The sequence below is a fragment of the Phocoena phocoena genome, chromosome 18 (genome assembly GCF_963924675.1).
Source record: "Phocoena phocoena chromosome 18, mPhoPho1.1, whole genome shotgun sequence".
NCBI lineage: Eukaryota > Metazoa > Chordata > Mammalia > Artiodactyla > Phocoenidae > Phocoena > Phocoena phocoena.
Window position 1 is genome coordinate 77,166,427 of NC_089236.1, and position 27,591 is coordinate 77,194,017.

At 43.7% G+C, this 27,591-nt stretch overlaps 1 protein-coding gene across 1 annotated transcript in view; it reads left to right on the plus strand.

The window, feature by feature from the left end:
• MYO16 (myosin XVI) overlaps positions 1-27,591 on the plus strand; it is a 404,938-nt gene that overhangs the window by 287,720 nt on the left and 89,627 nt on the right. Inside the window, exon 27 of the mRNA XM_065896022.1 lies at positions 25,882-25,984. Within this exon, the coding sequence (XP_065752094.1) occupies positions 25,882-25,984 (103 nt within the window). The remainder of the gene's footprint in view (positions 1-25,881; positions 25,985-27,591) is intronic.

Below are 27,591 nucleotides of genomic sequence, written 5' to 3' on the forward strand. Positions count from 1 at the left end.
ATTAGTGTGTTTGGGCTGTCGTAACAAAATACCGTAGTCTGGGTGGCTTAAACAATTGGCATTTATTTTCTTACAGTTCTGGAGACTGGAAGTCCAAGATCAAGGTGCCATGGAGACAGAAAGAGACAGAGACAGAGAGAGACAGAAAAACTCTCTCTGGTGTCTTTACTTCCGAGGATACTAGTCCTGTTGGGTTAGGGCCCCATCCTTAGGAGCTCATTTAACCTTAATTACCTCCTAGAGGCCCTATAGACGAATACAGTCACATTGGGTATGGGGGCTTCAGAATACGAGTTTTTTTGCGGGGGGACAGAAACATTCAATGTGTAGTAGTCATCTTAATGATGTGACTAATTTAGATCTCATTGGTTGTGTATATCACTGCCAAATCGCTTATCAATTTCACATCAAGTCCAGTGAGTAAATACTAACCATAAGGTTATTTGGATACCAATGTCATACACACTAAATTATTTAGAACTATTTCCCTAGTCCTAGAGCAGAATATTACAGGAAGAATTATTCTAGAATCTAATATTTTGTGTTGCCAGAGACAAGGGTGATCATAATAGTATATTGACCAAACCAGGGCATGTTTAAGAGTGAAATGGGGCCACTGTTAATAATTTTGACAGAAATACAGGTATAACCTGGGACTGTCCCTGGCAAACCAGGACATTGGTCACCCGAACTCTCTGTACCCTGCACTTAACCTTCTCATGAGTTTCACTGCATTTCATTACCAGGAATCTTTCATCTCTGTCATTCCCAGTGGATTATAAGCCCTGTTAAGGAGAACCTTCCACTATATGCATGTAATAGGTGGCCAACAAGCATTTGTTCAATAAGCTAATAACGTTGCAGTTTTCTGTATAGTTTTCTAGTTGAGCTCTACATTGTGTGTCCAAGATGTAGCATTCATTGATAACCTACGATGCGTTCCTAACTCAAACCAGCTGTGACTTTCAAACCACCTTAAAATATATGGTTTCATTATACCTAAACATTTCCTTTTCTCTTTGGCCATGCCACGTGGCATGCAGGATCTTAGTTCCCCAACCAGGGATCGAACCCATGCCCCCTGCAGTGGAAGCACGGAGTCTTAACTATTGGACCGCGAGGGAAGTCCCTAAACATTTCCATTTTAGGGTAGCCATTTAAACGTTAGGGTGAGATAATGATCCCAGTCTTGCCTTTGTCACAGTTTAATAATATTCTCACTCCTCTAAAAGCACTGAGTCATTTTCTGAAATTCCTAGCCATAACTGTACAGTAATTCATGGATTAGTGCTCTAGATTGATTTTTTAAATGGCTTTCATTTGATGGTTCTTTCTTTGCTCTTTGAAATGCTTTGTTAACGGAAAGTACTCTCTGTTTTACTGCAAGGGGAGGATCAATTTATTCAGTAAAAATATTTTTAGGAATAAAAACATCACAATAGACACTGGATTGATGATCTATGTTTAGGGGAGAAGCTGCTACTAACTAAAGAGTAATTTGCACGTCGGGCGGACCCATTTAATACTATTTCCACAATGTACTCACTTGAGTCATTCACTACAACTACTTTATTGTGAGACCCTATTACTTACACTTGAAAAGTTACTTTTGTGGCAAGTTAATAAATATTTAAATTACGTGAAATAAAGATGTTTACATTTAGTAGGAATCAATTTTGAAATAAAAGTAATTCGTTTTATTATTAGGAGATCCTTACTATTTTTTAATCCACGGTTTTAAAAGTATGGTGATGACAATGTGTTTTTAAACTAATATTCTTACAGATCTCTCTCCACTTGGATGACCAAAAAAAAATCCCAGTGTATTTCTGTACATCATTCTCAGCTATTTTCTTCACAGCTGTCAAAAATGGGATAACTTATATTAGGAAGGAACTTATAATGTATTCAAAACAATGAAGTTTGCAGGAAAATGAATCACGCAGAGTGGAGTGACCTGAAAATTATCAATGCACATAGTGAGGGACTCAAGAAGAAAAAGATTTTAATAGGAATGAAAAGCCTTCTCGACAACTGACAGATGGTTAGAGACGGGGCAGTGTGACTTTTTTTCCAGCGCTGATCGTCGTGACACTGAAAATCAGAGTCCCACTCGAGAACTAGAATACCAAACGTGGCACTCAGCAAAAGGACGCCCTCCCCTTTCTCTGAAGAAGCTTCTATTAGATCTCTACAAAGCTGAGGAATAGAAGTAATCATTTATACATCAGATTTAATAAAGCAATGATTATTTAACAAAATAATAAAACAAGAAAGCTATATCTATACCTTTCCCATTAGAGATAACCCACCCATCATTTCTAGATTGAGTTTTACAGATTTATCAGGAAGAGACTTATTAAGAGGAGTCATTCCATGGCTATTTAAAACTCTGCTGCTCTTGTCCCAGTGAAAGATGTATTTGGAGCAGGTACAGATGCAAGAGAATTTACTTTCTATGCCCGATACACCTCACTGTCAAGACCAGCATCGACACCGCAGTCATCTTCCTGCACTTGAACATCTGAGCATTGTTTCATTAGGTACTTTTATATGGTGACTCCGAATTCGTTATTGTGTTTTGATCCTTATTCCAAATAAAGCGTACACTTGCTGATAACAGGACCTGCATTTCCCCCAACGCTTAGCCCAGCACCCTTATTCATGGCAATTGACTGACAGCCTCATCTAGCAGCAGCTTCTGTGTCCTAGTTGTGTTTCTTGTTTCATAGTATGGGTTGGACCCTCTTAGTGAATACACTCATGGTGCATGCCCGCTGAGAATGGGTCATTTCTTCATGCCATGCTGTAAAGTACCTTAGAAATGCAGTGTCAAAGGCACCTTCTCCCATCCCAACTCTTATTGGGATAGGAAGTATTGGAATAGAAAAGATTTGGAATAAAGGAGTTTGGTCTTCCCACTCTACCATGATATCGCCTTACAGCCTTACCTAGATGGAACCTTAGTGACCTATACAAGTGTCCTCTCATAGATTGTGTCCCCAGCACCTAACACAGGGCCTGGTACAAGGCTGGTGGCTAATGACTCTGCTGTTGCTATTGAAGTGATTAATCATTCAAGCCATTTTGCAGGGAATTTTCGTCCTCTTTATGCCTCCACTAATGTTTATAAATTCTGTGTCACTAAACACACACACGTACGCACACCAGGCACTTGTCAGACCAAATTCTTTAAATCAGCACCTCTCAACCATGGCAGCTCAGTAGACTCATTGGGGTTTAAATCTTTTAAAAAGTACGGATAGCTGTGTAGGGGCCTGGGCAGTAGGTAAGGTTGTCAGATAAGACACAGGATACCCAGTTAAATTTAAATTTTAGATAAACAACCAATGTCAAATCCATTTTCCTTGCTTTTTTTCCATCAAGAGGAGAAACTCCTCTGGTGTTTACTTACGTACAAACTAAATATCAGAAGAAGCGCGAACTTTGGTTTCTATCGTAGGCGTCCAGAACAGATTTTTTGTTAAGTTTCTCTGAATTCTTTTCATGAAGATGAATTTATTTATTTCTAAAAAACTTTTAGCAGTTTTAATAAACTATGATTGACGTACAATAAGCTGCATCTGCTTTTTCCGTTTAAAAAAAAATGACAAGTTTAGACGTAAACCTACATCTCAGAAACAATTTCACAAATCAAGATGGTGAACCTGTCCATCGGCCCCAGAAGATTCCTCCTGCCCCTTTTGTAGCCTCACCTTCTTACCCATCCCTGCTTCCTCATCCCCAAACAATCAATGATGCTTTTGTTTACTAAAAATTAGTTTCATTTTCTGAAATATTTTGCAAATGGAATCATAGGTTGCGTACTCTTTATCTGGCTTCTCTTGCTCAGCATGGTAATGTTGACATTCAGCCACGTAGTTGTGTGTCATCAGTGGTGTGCTGGGCTGTATTTCTTTTTAATGTTCACTCACCTGTTGATAGGTATTTAGGTTGTTCCCAGTATTTGGTTATTACCAGTACGGCTACTGTGAACACTTGTGTCCCAGTCTTTACATGGACATGTTTTCATTTTGGCGGTGGAGTTGGGGGTAAAAATATGGGAGTGGAATGACTGAGGCATATGGTTAGCATATGTTGAACTTTTAAAGATACTGCCAAGCCCTTTTCCAAAATGGTTGTGCCATTGTGTATTCCCACCAGCAGGGTATGAGAGTGCCAGTTACTCACATCCTCTCTAACACTTGATGTGATCAGTCATGTCATTTGTTACATTCTAATGGGTATAAGCCGGTATCTCATTGTGGGTTTACTTTGCATTTCCCTGATGACTAATGATGTCAGCCATCTTCCCATGGGCGTGTTTGCTATCCATACACTTTATTTGGTGAATTTTCTGTTCAAATGTCTTGCCTAATTTTTCAGTGGGCTGATTGATTTTTAGACTTCTTTATAGGTTCTGAAGACACATATATATTAAACATTTAATTGGCACACATTTTCTCTAAGATTGTGTCCTGTCTTCTACATTGTGAAAAAGATTACATAGAATTGGTGTTAATTATTCTTTAAATATTTGGTAGAATTTACTAGATACACCATTTAGGCATGGAGATTTCTTACTTGGGAGGATTTTAAGTATGAATTCAATTTATTTAATAGTTCTCAGGGTAACTAGAGAAGGCCCACACACAGCAACGAAGACCCAACACAGCCCAAAATTGATTAATTAATTTTAAAAAATGAGTAAAATTTTAGATTGTCAAAAAAAAAATAGTTCTCAGGGTATTAATACTGCCTAGTTCATCTTGGTTGGATTTCAGTAATTTGTAGTTTGTAAGGAATTGATCAAATTTATCTATAAAGCGTTGTTCGTAACATTCCCTTACTACACCTTTAATGTCTACAGCGTCTGTGACAATATTCTCTATTCTGATAATTTTGTCTTCTGTCTTTTTTTTCTTCTTTACTAGTCTTGCTAGAGTTTTATCAATTTTATTTATTCAAAGAACTAGCTTTTGATTTTGATCATTATTTTATGTTCAAATACTTCCACTGATTTCATCTCTTATATTATTTCTTTCCTTCTGCTTGCTCTAGGTTTATTTAGTTCTTTTTTTCTCCAGTCTTACAGTAGAACTTTAGCAATGTGAAATCTTTCTTCTTTTTGAATATAAGCATTTAATATGAATTTCCCTCTACTTGTCGAAATATCATCATTGAGCTGATGATGAGTTTCCCACATTCTTACAGCAGCCACTGGCCTGGAATCCAGGGAGCTGATGATGAGTTTCCCACATTCTTACAGCAGCCACTGGCCTGGAATCCAGGGAGCTATAAACCCAGAAGTTGGTATTGGAGCAAGTAGAAACAGCTCCAGGAGAAGCCCTCTACTCCAGGCTCAAGGGGCAGGACATGAAACTAGTAAAGATCCAAGCATGTGGAAAGGCACTGTTTTTATCCCCTCCAATCTCTCATGCCTCATCTCAAGCAGACCTGTGGCAGAAGGCTCATAGGCAGCTAATTCTCTGAGGGAGGGGAACTTTCTTCCCCAGTCAGAAGAGATCCCAGGAGGGTGGGATGAACCCCTATTGATCTCCTCTCTTTCCTGTCAACCTGCAGCTCAGCCCCAGATGCAGGCACAGTCAAAGGGATGCACCATGGAGGGGATAATAAAGCCCCAGACTTCAGGCTGGAAGACAGGAAAGGGGAGACTCAAGGAGCAAGAAAGTGCTAGTGAGACTGGGAAGGAGGGGGAGCCCTGGAAGGTGACACAATAAAGCCTTTAAGAAGCCAAGGCTCACCTCCAAGCTATGTGTGTGAGGGTCACAGATGTATTTCACTTTTTTTTCCCATTCAATTTATTTTTTATAGACTATATTTAGAGCACTTTTAGGTTCACAGCAAAGTTGACTGGAAGATAAAGAGATTTCCCCTATGCCCCCTGCCCCCCCACATGCACAACCTCCCCCATTATCAACATCCCCGAGCAAAGTGGTACATTTGTCACAATAGATGAACCTGCATTGACACATCATTGTCACCCAAAGTCCATGGTCTACATGGTTCACTCTTGGTGTTGTACGTTCGCACCTTCGTTTTTCAAAGATATTTTTACAAGTTAATTGAGTAATTCGAGTATGATGCATCTTGGAGAAGTTTTCTTCATATTTCCTGTGCTTGGGGTTCAGCAAGCTCCTTGGATCTATGAGTTTCTTGTATCTGTGAGTATGCAGCTTTCATTAAATTTGGAAAAATTTTGTCCATATTTTCATGGAGGATTTTTTCTTTCTCACCTACGATTGCCTCTCATTTAGAATCTACAATTACCTGTGTAGTAGGTACTTGAAGTTGTCCCACAGGTCACTGATGTTCGTCTCTGTTCAGACTTCTTTCTCTGTGTTTCATTTTGGATAGTTTCTGTTGCTGTGTCTTCAGGTTCATTAATCTTTCCTTCTGCAGTGTCTAACCTACACTTAATCCAATCCAATGTATCTTTTGCTTCAGTTGCTGTAGTTTTCATCTTCAGAAGTTCAACCTGGATCTTTTAAAAATCCTTCATGCTTTTAACATATTTCTTCTTCATTTTAGTATATATTAGTCTACTAATTCCATTATCTGCCGTTTCCAGGTCAGCGTCGACTGGTTCATTTTTCTCTTTATAATAAATCATATTGTTCCCCTTCTTTGCATCTTCGTCATTTTTGGTTACATACCAGATATTATGTTAGTTTTTCAGGTGGCACATATTTTTGTATTTCTATAAATATTCTTGAATTTTGACTAAGAAACAAGTAAGTCACTTGGAGAAGTTTGTTGTTTTGAGTTTTTCCTGGCACGCTTCGTTAGTTAGAACCAAACCAGTATCTAGTCTGAGCCTAATTACGTTATCCTACTGATGCAGGACAATTGAGTTCTCTTTCCAGCGCCCCATGAATTGTGGAATTTTTCACTCTGGCTGATCGGAATAGCCCAACTTTCTTCCTGTCTTTGCCGTGAGAATGGTTCCCTCTCCTCCACTTGGGTGGTTCTTTCCTGGGACATTGGTGGTTTATCCACATGTATGTGGTGATCAGTATTCTTCTTGAGACTCAAGGGGGCTCTGAGGATCTCTGGACTCTTCTCTCGGTGCAGCTCTCTCTTCTGAGATTGTCTGCTCTGTGAACTCAGGCTGCCTTGGCATCCCTCATGTCCCAGCACCATCCCCTCCACTCGGGGAGGGCCTCAGGCTTCACCTGGGATTCCTCTTTGAACCACAACCTGGAGCCTCCCCCCATGAAGTAAGCTGGGGGACTCTCAGGGCCTGACTCATCTGTCTTCCTGTCTCTCAAGGATCACTGACCTTCATTGTCTGGCGTCCAGTGCCCTGAGCATCACTGCCTCACATACGTTGTCCAGTTTTAAATTGTTTGAGGATGGCAAGTAAAACTAGTCCCTATTCCTCCATCTTGACTGAAAGCAGAAATTTATAAATTTATTTTTTATATCGGATTCCTACTGGATGGGCCTTTTACCTATTAAATTGTTCCTGGGCTAAGTTGTGAGCACCTATAGTCTATTCTTACCACAGAGAACTTCCTGAGACGAATGCTATTGTTTGAAGGCTTGTGTTTTTTAGGTAGTTTTTGATACTCTGGATAATAGTAGACTTTTCTCCTTTGATCTTCCAATTATGTATACCAACTTTTCCTAAACAGACTTGTATCTCTGTAGAAAAATTAACATAGAGCAGCTGGTATTTTATAAAATGATGATTCTAGACAAGAGTTTGGATAGGAAGTGGAGGTGAATACTATATTTGCTTGAATGTGCCTGGGATTCTAATTAAGCTAAAATTAAGCATGTTACAAATTGTCCAGGAAGCTGATGACTTTTTTCTTATTCTTAGAGAATTCATGGCTTGGAAGTTTCTATGACCAAAATGGCTAGAATTGCATATTTATGTGCACGGCCCTGAATAGACTTAGGAGCATTCTACCCGACACCCTGTGCCAAAAAATAAAATGATTTTGACTCAAGAAAAAAGTTCCACCTGCTTTGCCCACAGTAGAATTTTGAGAGTTAGCAGGAAATTTCCCATTCTCTCATTGATGATCTACCAGTGCTTTAACCTGGGGAAACCCTGAGACATAAAAAGATCTTAAGGTATTTCAAAAATTAGTAAGTAACAAGGGTAGATACCTTTCACTTACATTTCTCATACGTTATCTCAGAAATCTTTACAGCCATTACCTGAAAATATTGCTATAAGCATTTATCAGATCAAGAGTAAGACTCAGGGCTTCCCTGGTGGCGCAGTGGTTGGGGGTCCGCCTGCCGATGCGGGGGACACGGGTTCGTGCCCCGGTCCGGGAAGATCCCACATGCCGCGGAGCGGCTGGGCCCGTGAGCCATGGCCGCTGAGCCTGCGCGTCCGGAGCCTGTGCTCCGCAACGGGAGAGGCCTCAACAGTGAGAGGCCCGCGTACCGCAAAAAAAAAAAAGAGTAAAACTCAAAAAGTTAAGACTTAAGCAAATGCCTCTGGCCTTTACTGTGTACTATTGCCGTTCCATTTCAGTGGTCTGGGAATATATAAACATACATATGTAGCATATATAGTATAATATATAGAATACTAACAATAATTGATCTGTTTCAAAGAAACAAACAAAAAACCTAATCAAGACAGGCCTTGAGCTGCAGATACATCATTCACTGACGTATTTAAAATTAAGAAACGTAGCAATCACACGTGAAACCTGACAAAGTGCAGTGTTACATGACGCCTGTACTTCATTTCCCCCTGAAGGTTATTTTATTTCTTGCCTTAAATCTTACCCAGGACTCCTCTAAAGACCTACAACCTTGAATGCTAAAACACATCTCTAAAACAGTTTTCCATTAGAGTTAATATTGAGTCCCTACAAATGACCTGAGGCCCTGCTAAGTGTTAAGGGTAGAAAGATGCGTGAGTCTTGCCCAGATCTGACGTTCTTCCCAGGTAAGTTGGGGGAAGAGACGCAGGAGATGGTACTGCGGTGCTGTCAGAGCCTATAAGTAAAGCCCGTTATCCCACCAGCAGGAATTCCAGTAGGACTCTTGAGCGATGATGAGAAACAAGCTCACTGCCAGAGGTGACGGAGGAAATCCCAGACTTAGAGTGAGACCTGAGGATATGATGTGAGCAAAGGGAAGGAGGGAAGAAGCATCAGAGGGCGTCTGGGGAAGACATTCTCATTGCAGTAGCCTAAGTACATTAGGGAAAACGACAGCTGAGAGGAAGGCAAGAACTGTGTATTTTAGGTACAAACTTGGAATTTATCCTGTAGCTCATAGGCACTAAATGTTTAAAACCATGTGATACTGTGGTTTCATTCCCCTTCAAGCTAGATCAGGGCTTGGCAAACGATGGCCCACGGGCCACATCCAGTTGGCAGCCTGTTTATTAAAGTGTTATTGGCACCCGGTACCCCATTTGTTTACGTGCTACCTTTGGCTCCTTTCACATTACAAAGGCAAGATTGAGCCTAAAGTATTTCCTGTCTGACTCTTTACAGAAAAAGTTAGCTGGTCCCTCCCTGAGCTAGACTTCTCCAGCACACTTTCTTCACCTGACACTGGACCAGATCATTGTTTTGGGGCAAGATAATTGTTTGTCATGGTGGGCTGGCCTGTACGTTGTAGGATATGTAGCAGCATCCCTGGACCCTATACACCAGATTCCAGGAGCTCTCCCCTCCCCGCTCATGACATAAAAACATGTCTCCAGCCATTGCCACGTGTGCCCTGGAGGGCAAAACCACTTCGGGTTAAGAACTGTCTCTATGGATAAGCGTCAGGGTCCTACTGTAGAGCACAGAGAGCTATATTCAATATCCTGGGATAAACCATAAGAGTATGGAAAGAATATGAAAAAGGACGTATATATGTGTATAACTGAGTCACTGTGCTGTACTGCGGAAATGAACACAACCGTGTAAATCAACCACACTTCGATAAATTTTTTTTAAAAAAGAACTGCTTCTAGTAGCTAGGTTTTGGTGAACATGACCTTTGCCAAAGTTGAAACAGTAGGAATTTGAGGGAACTGAAAAGACAGATGTGGGAAAAAAACATATTTTGGATGTGGAAATAGCACCACTTAGTGATTATAAACACGAGGCTTCAAGCAAATGAGCATCAGGGATGACGTCTGTAGGTCTGGCTTGGGTGCTCGGTCCGGTGCCTTGGGTCACAGTTAGGTGTCCTCACTGAGATAATCACAGAGGGACAAGCAGGTATCAGAGGGAAGAAATGAGTTTGGCTTTGGACACAGTAGGTTCAGGTACCTCGATGTGCTAAGGTAAAGAAAGCTAATAACCTGTTGAATATGAGAAAATTCTGGCAGAAGAGGTATATTGGAATGTCACCAGATTGTGGTCAGGGTTGAAGAAAACCAGAGGGTGCAGCATCAGCAAAGCCATGAGAATATGAAGCCTGTGGGAACTGCGACCAAAGGAATTTCTGCAGCAGAGAGAACCAGACAAGGAGCACAGGTTGTCTGCCGTCTCTCTGTGTGAGAGAGAGGTGCACAGAGGGTGCCGGGCAGAGGAAAGAGTGTGTACATTGAGTTGTGGCTGAGGGTCCAGGACTTTTGAAAGATAGAATGAGAAGAGGCCAGACAAGAAGAGAGGGAAGGTCAGGAGCTCCATGGCCTCCGAGGAACACTGTAAGGAGAGGTAGCACTTAATGTGGCCTGAAACCTTCCCAAGACGAGTGTAGGTGAGCAAGACACTTTGCTTAAACGTTGTATAAGGGCAGGTTCCTTATAAATTAACTCCTAGCGTGTACAGACATCGCACTTGGCAGGTGGCAATTGTGACGGCGGGAGAGGGTTTTCACGGGCACCAGCGTCACACCGGGTACTGGCAACAGTTTTGAAAGAGGTGAAGTGTCTGGGGATGCAACTGAAGTCGGAGCTTGCATCTTTCTCCTTTCGTAACATAGATCTAGGGTCACGTGTGCACTACACAGCTTTCTAGAGCAACACATGTATTATGTATTACATATCAACACGGGTTTAAAGTTAATCCATTTTGTCATTTTCACTGAAATTGATCCACTCAGCAGTCCTGTTTTTAGATGGCTTGGGGATAGTTTAAAAATGGTTTTAAATAAATCAGCCATGGGCTTCTTTTAATACCACCCAGTCAGAAGGTGTAGAAGAAGACACATCTGAAGAACAACGGGGACTTGAAAAGTGTTTTAAACGATCCAATGAATAAGAGAAAAAGTGTGCTGCTAGGTAGCACTTGTGCAGGGCACAGTGGCCTGGAGAAGAAAAGATCTTTGCTGATTTCTCCTCATGACCACATCTGCTCCCCCGGCTTGGGTCCGGTGCTGCTGAAGTAACCAGCACCTCTTTGCTGCTATGAAGTGAGTCCGTGCAAAGGTGGACAGTGAATTCCACCTCGGAGATGGTGACCAGGTGCCAGCTAGACAAAAATGGCCAATTCTCCTTAATATATGTTACAAATACAAATAAGAAATAAGTGACTATGAAATTGTGCTTTCACTTGATGTCTAACATGCGATGTGATGGTACAATCATTGGTTTTTATATATTTACATAAGGGGATGGTCACCAGCAAAACAATATCCCTGAGTTATTATTAAAATAATATTAAATATTATTTAAGTGCATTTACTTTATACATGCATATACTTATATATAAATATTATAGATTTAATTATCTTACTATATAAAATAATATTTAAATAACCATTAAAATTTTATTTTCTCCCACCTCCTCTCATTGCTTTTCTTCCTATCCTTCCTTTAGTCACTCAGCCAGCAGTAGCTTGTGGAATGTCTTCAACATAATAAATACTGTGCAGTACTTTAGGGATAAACATATGGAATGCATAGAATATTCTCCTTTGCCTCGGAAGCTAGGGAGCTCGAGGATGACAAAGGGAGTGATGCGATAGAAGAGGATGCATGCAGTGTCTAGTCCAGGCAGGTAGGTTTCCAGGGAGAGGGTTCACAAAGTCTCCTGGAGTAGATGTCATTGACCCCAGGCTTGAAGACCACCTAGGATTAACCAGAAAAGAAATCAATGAACAGTTGTCCACACAAGCAGGTGCAGAAGCGCAACAATAAGGATGAATTGTGAGTTCAGTAAAATTCAACGTGGCAGGAGTGCGTGATCCTGACGGCCGGGAGATGTTTAACTAGGGAAACACAAAGCCTGTAAAAAAAACTAGGGCCGCATGCTGAAGGTGGGGAGTCCCCGAAAAATGCTGAGAAAAACGGTGTGAGGACTTGGAAAGACGGGCAAAGCAGGCGCAGTTAGGAGACTATCGATTCCAGGAATTGAGACATAAGTAGCTGAGGCTTTACGGCGAGAACTTAATTGAGAGGAAGAGGACAGAAACTTTAGAGATGTTTAGGATGTGAAATGATCAATACACGTTGATGGACCTGTCTTTAGAGACGTCCAGGTTTCCAGGTGAGGAGGTGGAAAGACGGTAGATCCCACATAGGAGTATTAGGAGGGAGTGTGGAACTTGGGGTGTGCGTGGGAGATCCACACTGGCTGTCCAGGAGGCAAGGGGGCGCATTGGTGTGAAGTTCAGGAAAGTGATTACTGTGTCTCACATACACACAATTTTAACATCCGTTCATGAGGGATCCTTACAGCCTTGCGGGTTTTGAGACGGGTCAGGGAGAAATTCCAGGAGGGGCAAGAAGCACGTGCTGAAAAGCACATGTATTGATGAGAAGGATGGAGGGGATGAAGTGTATAAAGGAGGCTGAGAAGTTGTGGGACAGCTTAGGGGCAGCCTCGAAGAATGGCAAGGAGACTATTTCAAGGAGGAAGGAGCCAGTGGTTTCATATGCCACAGAAAGGCCAAGTTATATGAAAACAGAAAGGGTCGCGGGAGAAAAAAGCCCTGAAATGCAGCCATTGGATTTGACAGTAGAGAATTTGTTAGCTATCTTGACATATGAGGTTTCGATAAAATGATGGGCACAAAAGTGGAAAGCGGATTGCAGAGGTTGGAGAGTATATTGGGATGAAGAAGAGAATCGGATTTGATTATTGTTCCAGTGCTAACCCACCCCTTGCTAACTCTCAGTTACCACATCACATTGTGGTAAAACACAACTTTCAAAAGGGGAAAGTCATGACTGTCATACAAGTGTGCTGTGAACACCTCTCCAAGACTTTATTCAGTTCCTTAGGTAAAGAGGAGGCTAATAAGGTGCTACAACCAGATCTGATTTACAAGTGAAGAGTTTATTTACAGAGATTATATTCTCTAGGGGCAAAATTTATTTACCCCGCCATGACGAACGTCCTTTGTGTTGCTTTGGACAGAAACTTTCTGCACATCATCAGTTTCTGTAGTTTAAGTTCTCTCACAGCAGAGCTGCAAAACAGCCGAGTTTAAAGCAATCAAAGATGATACCTCTAGAGAATTCGGTAATCCCCAAGGGTCCACTGGGCAATGCCCAGAATTCTTTTGAGAGGACATGCAAAGGCAAGACCATATCTTGTTCACCATCTTTCCCAGTATCCAGCAAAGTGTCGTACACACGTTAATCTTAATGGTAATTATCAAGAGAAGTGATAGAAAAGCGAGAGATGATTAGAACCAGAGCTTTTAAGTGTGTGCAGTGCCAAAGGTGTATATATGTTACTGGACATGAAGAGACAGAGCATTTTGCATATTATTAATTCCTCTAGGGTTCTAGTCAATACTAACTTTACTCATGCCTTCTCTGAATGAGAACTTCCATTAGAGGCATCAGTACCTAATGGTGAGTGATATACTTAAATTTCCAAGATATCTCAAATAGCACGCATCTGACATCATTTGGACTTACCCAGCCAATATTTTCAAATAGTAATAATAAGTAATCAATATTTAATATGACAATTATGTGCACATTTTATTTCCCCTCAAAATATGGGTGTACTGGGTTCTAATTCAAAAGTGTTAGTTACCCTTCACTATTTGTTATATCATTCAAGAGTGACATTACCTGTTTTAAAGTGTCTCATTAAAAGAGAAGAAAGAATAGATGTTAAATTTTTCCTTTTGATCCTATGTTCTTAAAAACGTTCATTCCTTGCATTTCTTGGCCGAAGATGACAACTCAGTTAACTGACATTAGAATTTACTGCTGCTCATTTTCCATGACTCACCGCAATACAGATGTCAATTTTGTCTTTTTTTTTCAGTTTCCCTTTTTCTTTTTTTAATTTTTATATAATTTTTAAAGTTTACTTTCCATTTGCAGCTATTACAAAATATTGGCAATATTCCCTGCGCTGTACAATACATCCTTGAGCCTATCTTATACCCAATAGTTTGTACCTCCCCTTTCCCCATGCCTGCATTGCCCCTTCCCCCCCCCCCCACTGGTAAGGATTTGTTCTCTCTATCTGTGAATTTGCTTCCTTTTTGTTATATTCAGTAGTTTGTTGCATTTTTTAGATTCCACATGTAAGTGATATCATATGGTACTTGTCTTCCTCCGTCTAACATTGAAAGCACAGTGCTTTCCACATCCATCCGTGTTACTGCAACTGGCAAAATTTCATTCTTTCTTGTGACTTAGTAATATTCCATTGTGTGTATGTACCACATCTTCTTTCTCCATGCATCTATCGGTGGACACTAGGGTTGTTTCCATGTCTTTGCAATTGTAAATAGTGCTTGTCTGAACATTGGGGTGCATGTATCTTTTCAAATTACTGGTTTTGTGTTTTTTGGATATATATACCCAGGAGTGGAACTGCTGGGTCACATGGTAGTTCTGTTTTTAGTTTTCTGAGAAACTTCCATACTGTTTTCCATAGCGGCTGCACCAATTTACATTCCCACCAACAGTGCACAAGGGTTCCCTTTCCTCTGCATCCTCACCAACGTCTGTTATTTGTAGACTTTTTGCTGCTAGCCATTCTGACAGATGTGAGGTGATACCTCGTTGTGGTTCTGATTTGCATTTCCCTGTTGATTAGCAATGTTGAGCATCTTTTCACGTGCCTGTTGCCCATCTGCATTTCCTCTTTGGAAAAATGGGAGTATCGGATGACGGTATTTTAAATTAATGCTTTTTGTGTGGTATTCACATACAATGGAAGATATTATTCAGCCTTAAAAATGAAGGAAGTTCTGCCTTTTGTGCGAACGTGGATGAACCTGGAGGACATGATGCTAAGTGAAATAAGCCAGACACAAAAAGACAAATACTGTATGATCTCACTTATATGTGGCTCTAAAACAGTCAAAATCGTAGCAACAGGGAGTGGAAGGGTGGTTTCCAGGGGGTGGGGGGCAGGCGAAGACAAGGAGGTGAGGGTCAAAGAGTACAAAGTTTCAGTTCTGCAAGATGAGTAAGTCCTAGAGGTCCACTGTGTGGACCTAACTATAGACACAGCATTGTGTCTATAGTTATCAGTACTGTATTGTTAGCTTAAGAATTTGCTAAGAGGGTAAATCTTATGTAAGTGTCCTTATCACAGATAAATAAGTAAATAACTAAAAGTGAAGAAGGCGGAAGGAAACTTCTGGAGGTGATAGTTATGTTTATGGCATTGACAGTGGTGATGGTTTCACAGAGGTACAGTTATTTCCAAACTCATCCACTTGAATGCTTAAATATGGACACACCTCCATAAAGCACTTTTTAAAATAATGAATACTTTCCAAAATTAACAAACATTATTGGGTTCAGATACTGAACCCCAACTCTTCATTCAGCTCTTGTCACACATCTTCAGAAGTAGACATTCAAAAGAAAATTTCATCACTGTGCAAATCGGGAGATCTAGTTTCAGTGCCAGGCTGTTCCCTCAGAGCTCATAATAATTTCATTCTTCTTCATGATCTGCTAACCAATTATAATAACAGTGATATTCAGAATAGCAGGTTCCTATGGTTGTAAGTAACTCAATTCGATATCTGAAATCGACATAAATGTATTGAAGTCATAAAATAACTGGCATTAGCCACCAGTCTTCATAAAATTTTTTAGCCATTTACCTGGAGAAGAAGTGTCTTCTGTGTTTAGTAGGGAGAGAAAACACTGGAACAACAAATTTTTCCAACAAATAAATCAACCTGCCTTGGTTTCCTGTTCCTACTCAAAGATAGGAGGTCAGACTAACCTCAGTGGGTATTTGGTTAGGGAGCAAATTGCTTTAGGAACAGGATAATGTTACTGAAACCACGAAGCTTAGAGAGGGCTCTCATTTAGGCTTAAACAACAAATGAACAGCTGTTCTTTTCAGTTTAAGGAAACAAGCTGTTCTGGTACCTGAAGCATACGGGCTATGGCTCAGCCAGTAAATTCTGCAAAGTGTGGAGGGGGAAGGATGGAGCACGTCAGCTTCAACGTCCTCACCGACTGCGCTAAGCATCCTTTTGGGCATGCGTAACGGGATCTGAAAACAGCAGCTTTGGGTCCTTCTCCTGCAACCCTTAGCTCAGCTCCATCGCAGACTCAGTCCCCCGAGAGGGCCCAGCCTTGAAATGTCCCCACAGTAGATGGCCCTGCAGTGCCGTACATGCAGGGATGGGATTCCTGTGTGGAAAACTCTCCTCCGGCCCGATTAGAAGCAAGTACAACCCTGGCCAAGAAACAGGTTACCTGCTGCAAAGGCTGCTCAGGAAATGGAACTCTGTGTATATTTCACACCAGGACACTTTTAATTGAGTGTTTCACTTCCATACATTTACTGAATAATTCGAACGTTCTTCCGTTGTACAATTAAAATGAAATGGTGGGACGGGCTTGAAGTAAGAGAACTTGAGAGCGTTGTCACATAAATTCTAGGCAGATGCTCTGAATCCATTTTTTATCTGCAGAGTGGTACTGGCTAATCCCAGAAGCCAAGGTAGAATTTCGCATTCTTTTTTATTATTCAGCTCCCATATTGTCTGGGATGAGAGCCTCCGGCTTGATTACATGAAGTGCCTGAATGAATGCCACACAATTAAGGCCGCATCCCCGGACAGTCTGCTTGGCCGCGGGCTCCGGAGTGAGGTGCTTCCGAGGAAGGGACCATATGGCGTGAGTGGATTCGTTTTGGTTGTGTGGTCCTCGGCACCCACCGCCTTCACCGTGCCGGCAGCTCCCAGGCTGCAGCCGGTTGGCACGTTAGCGGTCATAGCCGAGGGAAACAGCACACCTTCGGTAGAGCTCACACAAAATCATCCCGGGGGTTTTCAGATGAAGGCTAAAAGGGCTTCTCCAGAGCCTCTCAGCTGGCCCAGGAAGTAGGGTCCAGGATTCCCCTCACTCTTTTTTTGTTTGTTTTTTTTTTTGCGGTACGCGGGCCTCTCACTGCTGTGGCCTCTCCCGTTGCGGAGCACGGGCTCCGGACGCGCAGGCTCAGCGGCCATGGCTCACGGGCCCAGCCGCTCCGCGGCATGTGGGATCTTCCCGGACCGGGGCACGAACCCGCGTCCCCTGCATCGGCAGGCGGACGCTCAACCACTGCGCCACCAGGGAAGCCCCCCCTCGCTCTTCTGTATTATCTCCTTTCTCTTGCGTCTGCATCTCCACCAGCAGTGATGTAAAAGCCAGGCACTGAGTTTGAATTTTGGATGCTGTGTTTTAGAGTCGTAACAGATAAACGCCTAATAAATGTGGCTGTGATGACAGTAAATAATAGCATAATAATGGCATCAAAATAACAGTAACAAAAGCAACACACACACACACACACACACACACACACACACACACCCCCAGCATAATGAGGGAGGAGGAGAAGGAGACAGAGAAGGGGAATATCCTCTTGCCATAGGAGGCTTGGAATTCAAGGCAGTAGCATGGGGTCCTGCTCTTTACATTTCCTGTTTTATTAATAGTCCTCATTTATACATTAATCTGTATGACGGTTACCTTCATCCTTTCAGGCTCAAAAACAAAAGGGGCAAGTATCTGTGCTTGTCCCATCTCTCGTACACATTTAGTAGGAGCCATATTAGACTCAGAATTCTATGCCCTAGACTAAGAACCTAGCTTTGCTGTAACTTTTTGCAGTTATCATGTAATCTCTGTAAATGTCGTTCTGCGGTTGCTGTGAGAATTCAGTGATGATACGGACTGATCCATCCTCATACCTGGAATCTTTAGGCACTGGATAACTCTTCCCTGGTGTTTCTCCCTTCCTTCCATCTCTCTCTCCCCACTTTGCTTCTCCCCTGACCCATTCTGAACTCCAGAGAATTGCATGTAGAAGTTAGGGATGACCCTCGCCAAGCTAGTCACCCAGCCTCAGACAGAACTGTCGTGTGGGCGTGCAGCTCTGGGGTGACATCAATGGGGCAGCTCTTCCACCACTACCGCCCGCCTTTCCCCCACCCCCCACCGCCGGCAACTCTTCCCAAGGACTCTGCTCCTAGGGGGCTCTTGAACCAGGAAACCCATGGGAATGTGAAGAGCCACAGTGCCTTTGAATGGTGTAACCATTTTCTAAAGATGACAGCAGCCTAGTTACCATCATTTGGAAAGGGAAGAGAACTGAGTCTTGCAGTGGCGTGAGCAGTAGGTCTGGAATTGTCAGAGTAACGATGGAAAGACTTTTCCCCTTAATAGAGTCACATGTAGATCCTGAGGGGCTTAATGGTAGTCCCAACAGATGCAAAAGGAAACTCAAGACCAAATTCCAGTTCTGAACACTCCAGGAGACCCCAAGGCCATGGCAAAAGACAGCGAACGTCCCCTTCCAGGTCTTCCTGTAAATATACAGGAAAAGGGGGTGCCTACCGAGGAGGGGATGTAGGTGAACCCACTGGAAACTGTGTCAGGCTGACGAGGGCACAGCAGGTGCAGAGAAATGTTGGGGGGGGGGGCAGAAGTGGCTTGATAGGCTCGATGCAGAGGACCTGTGGGAAGCTGAGGGAAGACGGGCAGGTGCCTGTGATGAAGACTCCACGTGGTCCTCTGAGCAGCTCAGGCTTTGCTCTGCCGCGGAGGAGATGGGCGTGGCGGGTGGAGCAGAGCCCGCCCATCACAGGACCAGTCAGCTCCGGGGGCTGACACCCAGACCAACCGACAGCCCTAGCTGGGATTTCTAAACCTTAAGACTCACGGAAGAAGACAAAGAATGGGTAACACTTAACACAATGGAATTTTGTGTGAGCTAGAGGATTTTGGACTTCTGGCTTTCGCAGCCTTTTCTTTAAAAGGAAAGGAAAGTGATCCTCTTTAGTTGAAAAGCACTTGTGCAAATCCTCTCTCTGTGTGTCTCATTTCTCCTTCCTGTCCTCCCCCCAGCCTCCACGTTGAAATAGATTCTATTTCTCTCTCAAGCCCACTTGTACTCCTGCTTCTTCATACTTCTCACCATCTTCATGACGTATGTCAGTCCCGTTGCTAGGCAGCTGTTATGCTCAGCCCACCACTCAGCATCCTGAATGCTGGAAATTGGCCCCAAATAGCTAGAAAATCGCCCTTCTGCACCTGCACCGTGTTTACCGTGAGAGCAGGAATACGAACAGTACGATGACAATCCAGGCAAGTTTGTGGAGGGGGTAAAATGCATCCCCGTTTAACCATAGCCAGACGGCTACGTTCATGCTGCACGCCAGGTAGACAAACCACCCAGGGCCCTGCGGGAAGATTTCAAGGGAATGGTTAGACAAGAAACTGTGTCCTCATCCTATCAGAACTAAACCTTAATGAGCGAGATAACCTGGAGGAAAACAGAAATACACAAAAATTAGCATGGATAGAATGTAGGACTCGTAGATTTCTACAAGTGTTGCCCATGCTGTCTGAACATTCTTCCTTGCCGCTGAAAAGCAAAACACCCCAAAACTTTGCTCGATTCTGTTTCATGCTCAAGCTGATGACCTTTTCTTTATTTATGCCATGAACCACGAGAGCCCGGTCCTCGGGCTTCTCCACCATCTGCTAATGTCTTGATGCCGTAGGATTCTGGTTTCTTCTGGACGTTGCCTCAAGTCCTCAATCACAAATCCAGCAGCCCCTCGTCAGTGCTGACATGCTCGCACCTCTCCACGAGGGTTAGTGCTGTGGACCCCATCTCACACCCTGTCTTCCCCGGGCTGCTCTGAAATCACACAGTCCCAGCCCCACCTGCCCCTCCCCCCCTCCTGCACCTGCCTTCACCTGCTGTCCCTCTCCACGTTTCCTCCGACGGAGAGTTGCCTCCATGCTCCATCTTCCTCTTTCTGTGGATTATCCAGGCCTGTCTCAGGTAGAAGGAGGTTAACGGGAATCCTCAAGCATTCTTTTGTTGTTATCAAATAAGTAATTAAAATATGTCCCTAATAAGAGAAATGTCATCAGGTCTTGGTTTTCTTATTTCGATTTCTTATTTCTTGGTGTTCTTGTTTAAGTGGTTTCGGGATTGAAACTGTCACGACATAATTTTCTTTGAGAATGAAGAGATGAAGTCCATATTCAGCAAACAGAAACAATTTCAGAGAAATTGCATCTAAGTTTTCTTTTTTAAAGCACTAGCTTAATACATATCCCTTGCATGTTTCTAAGGCAATGATTCTACAATTTCATGATAGTCAGCTAAGAGTCACTACAATGTTTAACCAGACGTCTACGGTCACTGCATAAGCCCTTTTTTTTTTTGTCTCTGGGACCATGAGGGATAGAATGTCAAGGTTCTCCTTGAAACTAGAAGGAACAATCACTTTTGAAAAGAGGAATATTTATTTCATCACTTTCCTTAGGTTCTATTGTACTTTACGTTTCTTAATTGTTAGCTTTTTCTCTGCTACTTCAACTGCAATCTACCCATCTTAGAATACAGAGACCCCAAAATGAAAAGGACCAGTAATGTGGTTCTTTCACTTATAATTTTGTAAAGTGTGGTCGTGTCTGTTATTCTTCTATTGTCATCATATTCGTGATTCTGTGAGTGCATTGAGGAGAGGTTTCATGAATCCTTGATGTAGAAAGAGCACTTAATGACGAGTGTGTGTGTTATAGAATTTTTCAGTAACCATGATGGAACTTGCTGGGAAACCCCACACTTATATACTGGCAACTTAGGGTGTAGACTGGCAGGAAGGGGAGGATAAAAGTCGTCAGAGACACATTCCCAAGAGAAGTGAGGCAAATGGAGCGCCTAACACAGTTACAGGTTTCAACTGTGTTACCCCGAGTAACAGAGAACCCTGAGTATTCAGAACCGTAATGGAAAGAGGACCAGTTTCCCACATGGTGAGTACTGTCCTGTTCGGTCAGACAGAAGGTCGTGACAGAGAAGAGACTGACCCCAGCTGAGGAATTGACAACCAGGGAGGCACTAGGTCTGGTTCGGGGGTGTTGGTGACATTGATCTATACCTCCTTTGGGAGTTTCACCTCCACTCCCCGTTTCTGGTTCTCCTGAGTTGCACTGACCGTTTCCTTCGGTTTACGCAGCATTGGCCCAGGGAAATAGCTAATCTTCCCAGACTACTCCATCTCAGTAAATGTCAACGTCATCCGCAGTCTCCTAGGTCAAGAAATGACGTCATGCACTCTTCCCTTCACATCCACATCAGTGCACTGGGAAATCCTATTGGATCTGCCTCAAATATGGACAGAGTTCAACCAATTCCTACCATTCCTGTTGCTTCCATCCTGGGCTGTGGGAAGAGCGTACAGAGGGTCTCCCCAGCCCCCCACTCGTTCCCTCTCTGCCAGCTCTCAGCCTCACAGCTGTGACGATTCTTTAAATGTCAAGTGATGTGACTCGTCTGCTCAAAGCCTTGCTCCCCGGGGCGCTCAGAGTCAAAGCCAAAGTCCTTGGCATCACCGGTGGGGTCTTCGTCCTCACCCTGTGTGGATACCTCTGTGGGTCCATCTCCTCCATCTTTCCTCTCTCTTTTCTGCTCCAACCATGCCTGCTTCCTTGATTCCCTAAGCAGGTACCATCCCACCCCAGGCTTCCAGACCCCATGCCCTCAATTTGGATCCCTGTTCCCCAGAGAGAGCCATGCCTCCTTCCTCACCAGCAGGTATCTGCTCACCCTGAAACCTTCCCTGCTCTATTTTTCTCCATCTCTCTTGTCATATCTGACATCCGTCCTCATTTACATTTCTATTATCTCTCTCTCTCCATCATGGGATGTAAGGGGTATAAGGATCTGTTTTGTTTCCTGCTGCATTCCCAGTATCTATTTTGTGCTCAGTCAATATTGGTTGATTGATTGAATGAGCCCGAGTGAATGAGCCACACGACCCAGATTCTGGACGTGGAACTAGGTGCCAGTCATGCCCCTCACGCCAAGCCAGGATGAGACGAGAGTGAGTCAGCTGGGAGAGTTAGCATTGACTTCTCAGAGTCGGCTGGTTTATCTGGGATGCAGGGCAGGTGTCAGCCTGAGGATAGGGAATCTTCAGTGGACGGAGGTGACCACCTCTTGGGCAACAGAGGCCAGGAGGGTGTGGGGAACGAGAGCAAAGAAGTCCCTTCTCCAGTCACACCAGCTCTCTCAGGACCATGTGCAGCTCCAGGCTCGGGCTGGTTATTTCCATTTGGTCGGAAATTGAAGTTTCTATGAGATCATGCTTCAGTGTGGTGATGGGCCCGTGACACCACCCAGAGATGACACTCACATTCCAAAAGACAAGATGTTTTTAATTACACTAAAATAGAGTACCTCACCCTGTCTAAGATGACGTTTTTGTCTTTTCGGTTGAAATGTCAGAATTATACCATTTTAGGTGTCAAAAGAACAATATAAAATGAGAAAAAAAGGCACCAAGTGTTAAGGTTTTTTGTTCTGACTTGTTAATACTGTATTCAGATACTTGAATTATGTCAATTCACTTCTTGGTGATAATTAGCAAAGCTCCAGAATGAGACAATTATAAAAGAGCGAGAAGATAATTTGAGTGATTTCATTGCATTGTGTGACTCTGGGTAAGTGGTGGAAACGCGCTGATTTTCCTGAGTGTTTGAATGAGTCTGTGTGTCATTATGAGTTTAGTTTACGGCTAAAGAAAAGCTCAGTCACCCGAAGGTCAGAGAACCAAGAGCCCTTATCTCTGCATGTCCCGTAGGGTCATGGTTACTGTGCGTTTGGGACTTTGATGCTCAAGCTCGTCTCTTTCACTCTGGAACTATCTGGGGCCGGGGCTGCTTCCTTCCCGCCTCAGCCGGAGCGATGGTGGTGGAGACATTGCCTCCGGAGTCAGGCTGCCCCAGGTTCAATCCCAGTCCCTCCCACCATCTGTGTCAGGTCCCTAGGGCTGCCCTCACAAAGCACCACAAACCGGGGTGCTGCGAACAACGCAGATGTACTTCTCACAGTTCTGGAGGCCACAAGTCCAAAATCAGGGCATCGCCTGGGCCCTGACCCCCTGAGACTCTGGGCGGACTCCTTCCTTGCCTCTCTGGGCTTCGGGTGGTGGCCCCGCAGTCCTTACAGCTGCGTCACCTCCCTCCCCACCTCCATCGTCACATGGCGTGCTCCCTGTGTCTCTTTGTTTACGTGACATTTTCTCTTCTTATAAGGACACCAGTCCTGTGGGATTAAGGCCCACCCTACAGACCTCCTCTTAACTGCATTACATCTTCGAAGACCCTATTCCCAAGTCAGGTCACGCTTCTTTTGGGGAGACACAATTCAACATCATCTGTGTGAACTTGGGCAAGTGACTTAATTTCTGTGACCGTCAACTTCTCACCGTCAAAAGGAGATTATCATCCATGCCCCCTGCATCTTGGAGGAGTGTGCGAAGCGACTCATGAAAAGTCCCCTGCATTCATTCGGTGCTCGAGAAGTGTCATTCCCCATCCTCCACTCTCCCAGCCCAATTTCTTCATTTATGCATACTTTCTACGCGCATAGGCAGTCGAGCAGACACCGTGGGATGTGCAGAGATGACCCCGAGCCCTGGGGAAGCTCGCACACTTTGAGGACAGATAAAAATGAATGATTACAACAGAACATAGAATTTGGGTCGCACACATGTGCGGTACTGAGAGAGGGGAAGATTACCTGCTCAGTGCTTTGCCAAGGGCCTCACAGCAAGTTTGCTGCAAAGCTGGAACCTGAATCTTGGTTTAGATCCCCAATCCAGTTTCTCTCCTATTCACATACATTGCACGGTTATGTCAGTTATCACCTCTGGACCACTTAAGCATTATAACACATAATCCCTGTTTGCCCACTGATGCTCCGATGTCATGTACCAGCATCTTTTGGGGATGCCCATCACCTTCAGGTGGTCCCTCCACTGCCCCCGTACACTCTCCTCCCGGTTCCCGGCCTTCCGCACACTGCAGAGTAGAAGATCGTATTCTTGCCTCTTATCAAAAAAAAAAAAAAAATCACTGAATACTTCCATCATCTATAGATCATTTGAGACCATTCAGTGTGATCAAAATGGTGAGCAAGATTCTTCAGAGCCATGCCTCCAGCACTACAATTCCTGTTCAGTCTCTGTTGCTTGCTATTTTTACCCCCTCCTGTACCCTGAGTTGATACATGAGCGAAAATCTATGTGTGAGAAGGGAGGGTGTTGCTGATGCAGCCGTATTTATTTTGTCTGACTCACGGCTAGCAATATCATGACAATTCTCAATCCAGGACAAATAATACGGTAAGTTTTCGGTGACAATATGCTGAAAGGATTTTAGAGGGGAAATGAAAGTCTGCTACTGAAAAAGTCACACAGGTGTATTTTCTCAGGATTCATGTTATACCCCAGACCCACAGTTCCTGCTGCGCTTCCCCCTCCAACCTCGCTGCTCTACCTCACTTGCAGAGATAAAGAAGTGCGGTGGCCGCCAGTGGGACACGTCCAGCCCTCTCAGTGCTCGGCTGGGTGGGGGTGGTGAACCGGGTGTGTAGGCGACACACCGCCTTCCTTAGATGTCCTCAGGAAACAGAGGACTCATTTGAGAAGATGCCAAATTTGCTGCAACAAACTTTGGATGAAAAGCTGAGATATTTTACAGAAACTAACAGAAAACTTAGGTGATTTAATTATCACCTTTGAGTTCCCAGGGCAGCCCAACGTGAGGATCATAAACACACCAGATGCAGTTAGATTTTTTTCTCATTTCTCCTCTCTCCTTCCCCCTCTTCCTCCCCCTCCCCCTTCCTCCCCTCCCCCTCTTCCTCCCCTCCCCTATTCCTCCCCCTCCTCCTCCCCCTCCCTTCTTCCTCCCCCTCCCCTCCCCCCTTCCTCCCCCTCCCCCTCTTCCTCCCCCGCCCCCTCCTGCTCTTCCCCCTTCTCCTCCTCCTCCTAATGTGGTTTGGCTTACATGTCAGGCTAAATGCCATAAGTGCAAATGAAAATTTCACATAGATTTTTTTAATGGGTCATATAATTTTGAAAGGCATTTTTTTTAGAAACCCATAGGAAAACTTTATATAGTCATGAATTTCAGCCAAAGAGTGAAATTTAATTATTCTGAGGAACTTTCCAAAAATAAAATGTCCTTCTTTTATAATACTCAGTATCTACTCAATGGGGAGGAAGCTTCTCTACCTCTCACTTAAATAAAACTTTTGGGTGTTTTGGTGTCCCTCTGCTATAGATACTAACTACCTCTAGATTCACTCTCAAACACTAACAAAGAATGTTGGAATACCTTAAAAGGTGTATTTTAAGAGTATTCTACAAATTTAAATGAGAACTAATCGATTCACATTCTTCCTCTTCGAAGTTTCATTTGATAAATGATTTGCATCACTCTGATAATATTAAAGATACATTACAGGATTGAGAGATAGATTTGGTTCCTTTTAAAATCATTTTCCTTGTAAAGGATAAGGGCTGTTTCCTAGTGGTCCAATGTGAAATGCACAATGGATGGAGATTTGGGGTCACGTCGGATAAAGTAAGAACGGAACAAATTTAAGAAACAGGGTAACAAAGGCAACCCTGTTGAAGATAATCCTTTGATGACCAATTCAGTCATGGCTTTCCTGTCCCCACTGCTTTTTGCAGGTATAAGCCCTTGGCCGAGACCCTCCCGAACGACAAGAGGATGCTGCCAGCCGAGGAGAGATGCCGGCTGGCTCTGCAGCAGTGCCCGTTACCAGGCTGGCAGGTGAGTGATCTACAAGCTCCTACCAGAGCAGTTGGGGTTTCCAGTAGTGGGGCCGAGTCCCCACGGGGAGCTGCCCCAGTCTCACTGGCAAAAACAAATTGCTGTGATGTGTTTGGCAAAGAGAGATGCTAAGTGTAGTCCCTGGAAACATATCAGTCCTTCTGATTCACCGGTTTCATCAGCAAACACAGGATGCAGGAAGCTCGGAGCCTGTATACAGTGTGGGGAGAAGTCCGGAAGCCCCACTAAGTTTGCCCACATCCCAGACCCCAGTGCTGGTACCAGAGCTTTCTGGAGTGTCTGAAAGGGAGCAGAAGTCGGAGGAACCAAAACGGGGGCGGGGGATTGGAAGAGCTCAGGGGTCTGCTGGAGGGATAGCCAGGCTCCCAGAAGGAGGAAGGAACAGGAGACAGAAGAGCAGGGAGATGCTCCCCACAAACACAAGGGCACAGTTTGGATTTTGTTTAATCCCTGAAGCAACTCAGAATGCCACCGTGACTAGGGTTAGGAAGAGAAAGAGGAATTTGAAAAGTAAAAGAACTGAGAAGGTAATGTTAGAGCAATAACAGGAAATAGGATAGAGTCCACCACACCAGGAATGAATGCAGGTTCCTAGACAAAAAACATCTGAAAGTGCATTGGTGGCAAAGAGCTTGGTGGCCAATAGCTTTGGCAAAACATAACCATTACTGGAGAGCAGACATAAATCTCATTTTTTAAAAACGAGAGGGAGATAGAACGTCTTCAAGTGAAAATGCATGATAGTTGATGAGGCCAGAAAAGAGTACTTCAGTGCAGAAATGACATGAAGAGAAGGTTCAGAGCCGCTGACGTGTCTGAAAGTGGCCCCGTGTAGGTAAGACAGGTATTGAATCCTGGATTGACACTAACACCCTTATCCGTCTACGACGAGGAACTAAGAACCTCGCATTTTAGCATCGATGAGTAATGTTTTCATCGTCTGTGCCACCCAACCTCTTTCTTTATTATCCTGTCCCCTGTTCTTTCCTTTTTTTACCTAATAATGGAGTTGAGCTTCAAATAGCGGTCTGAAGGAGGACGCTCACACAGTCGGTAGTAGGCATGAATGCACACTTGTGCCAAAAGATTGGATAAAAAAAGGAGGAAGGAGGACTTGCTAACACAGAGTGATGTCAGCCAGCCCCGCTCCAGTCAGTGGCATAAGATGTGGGCTCCCATGCAGAATTGTTCCACAAGCCTGTAGGCGGTGAAGTTATTTCAACTGACTCATTGTCAGAACTTTTAAGCCAGTACCTGAACGCTAGTGTTTCCTGAATATAGAACACGAAGATTTTCTCGTTGCATTTTGTTCCTTAAAAAAACACAGATAAGAATAATTTACTTTATTAATGTTGAGAAAGAAGGTTGACTTGTCGAGACAAAGTGAGGAAATCTGGAAGAATTCTTCCGCTGTGAGAGTGACCGGCAGGGACCATAACACCTGACCAGCCGTCGTTCCTCCGAGACACCTGTGTAGAGTGTGAGGTCCGACGTGAGGCGGCAGGGGGCTGGGGAGCAAGCCAGTGCAGCCTGGCAGCTGTCACTCCGCCCACGTGTGCTAGGACACTTGACAGTGCAGCTGGGGA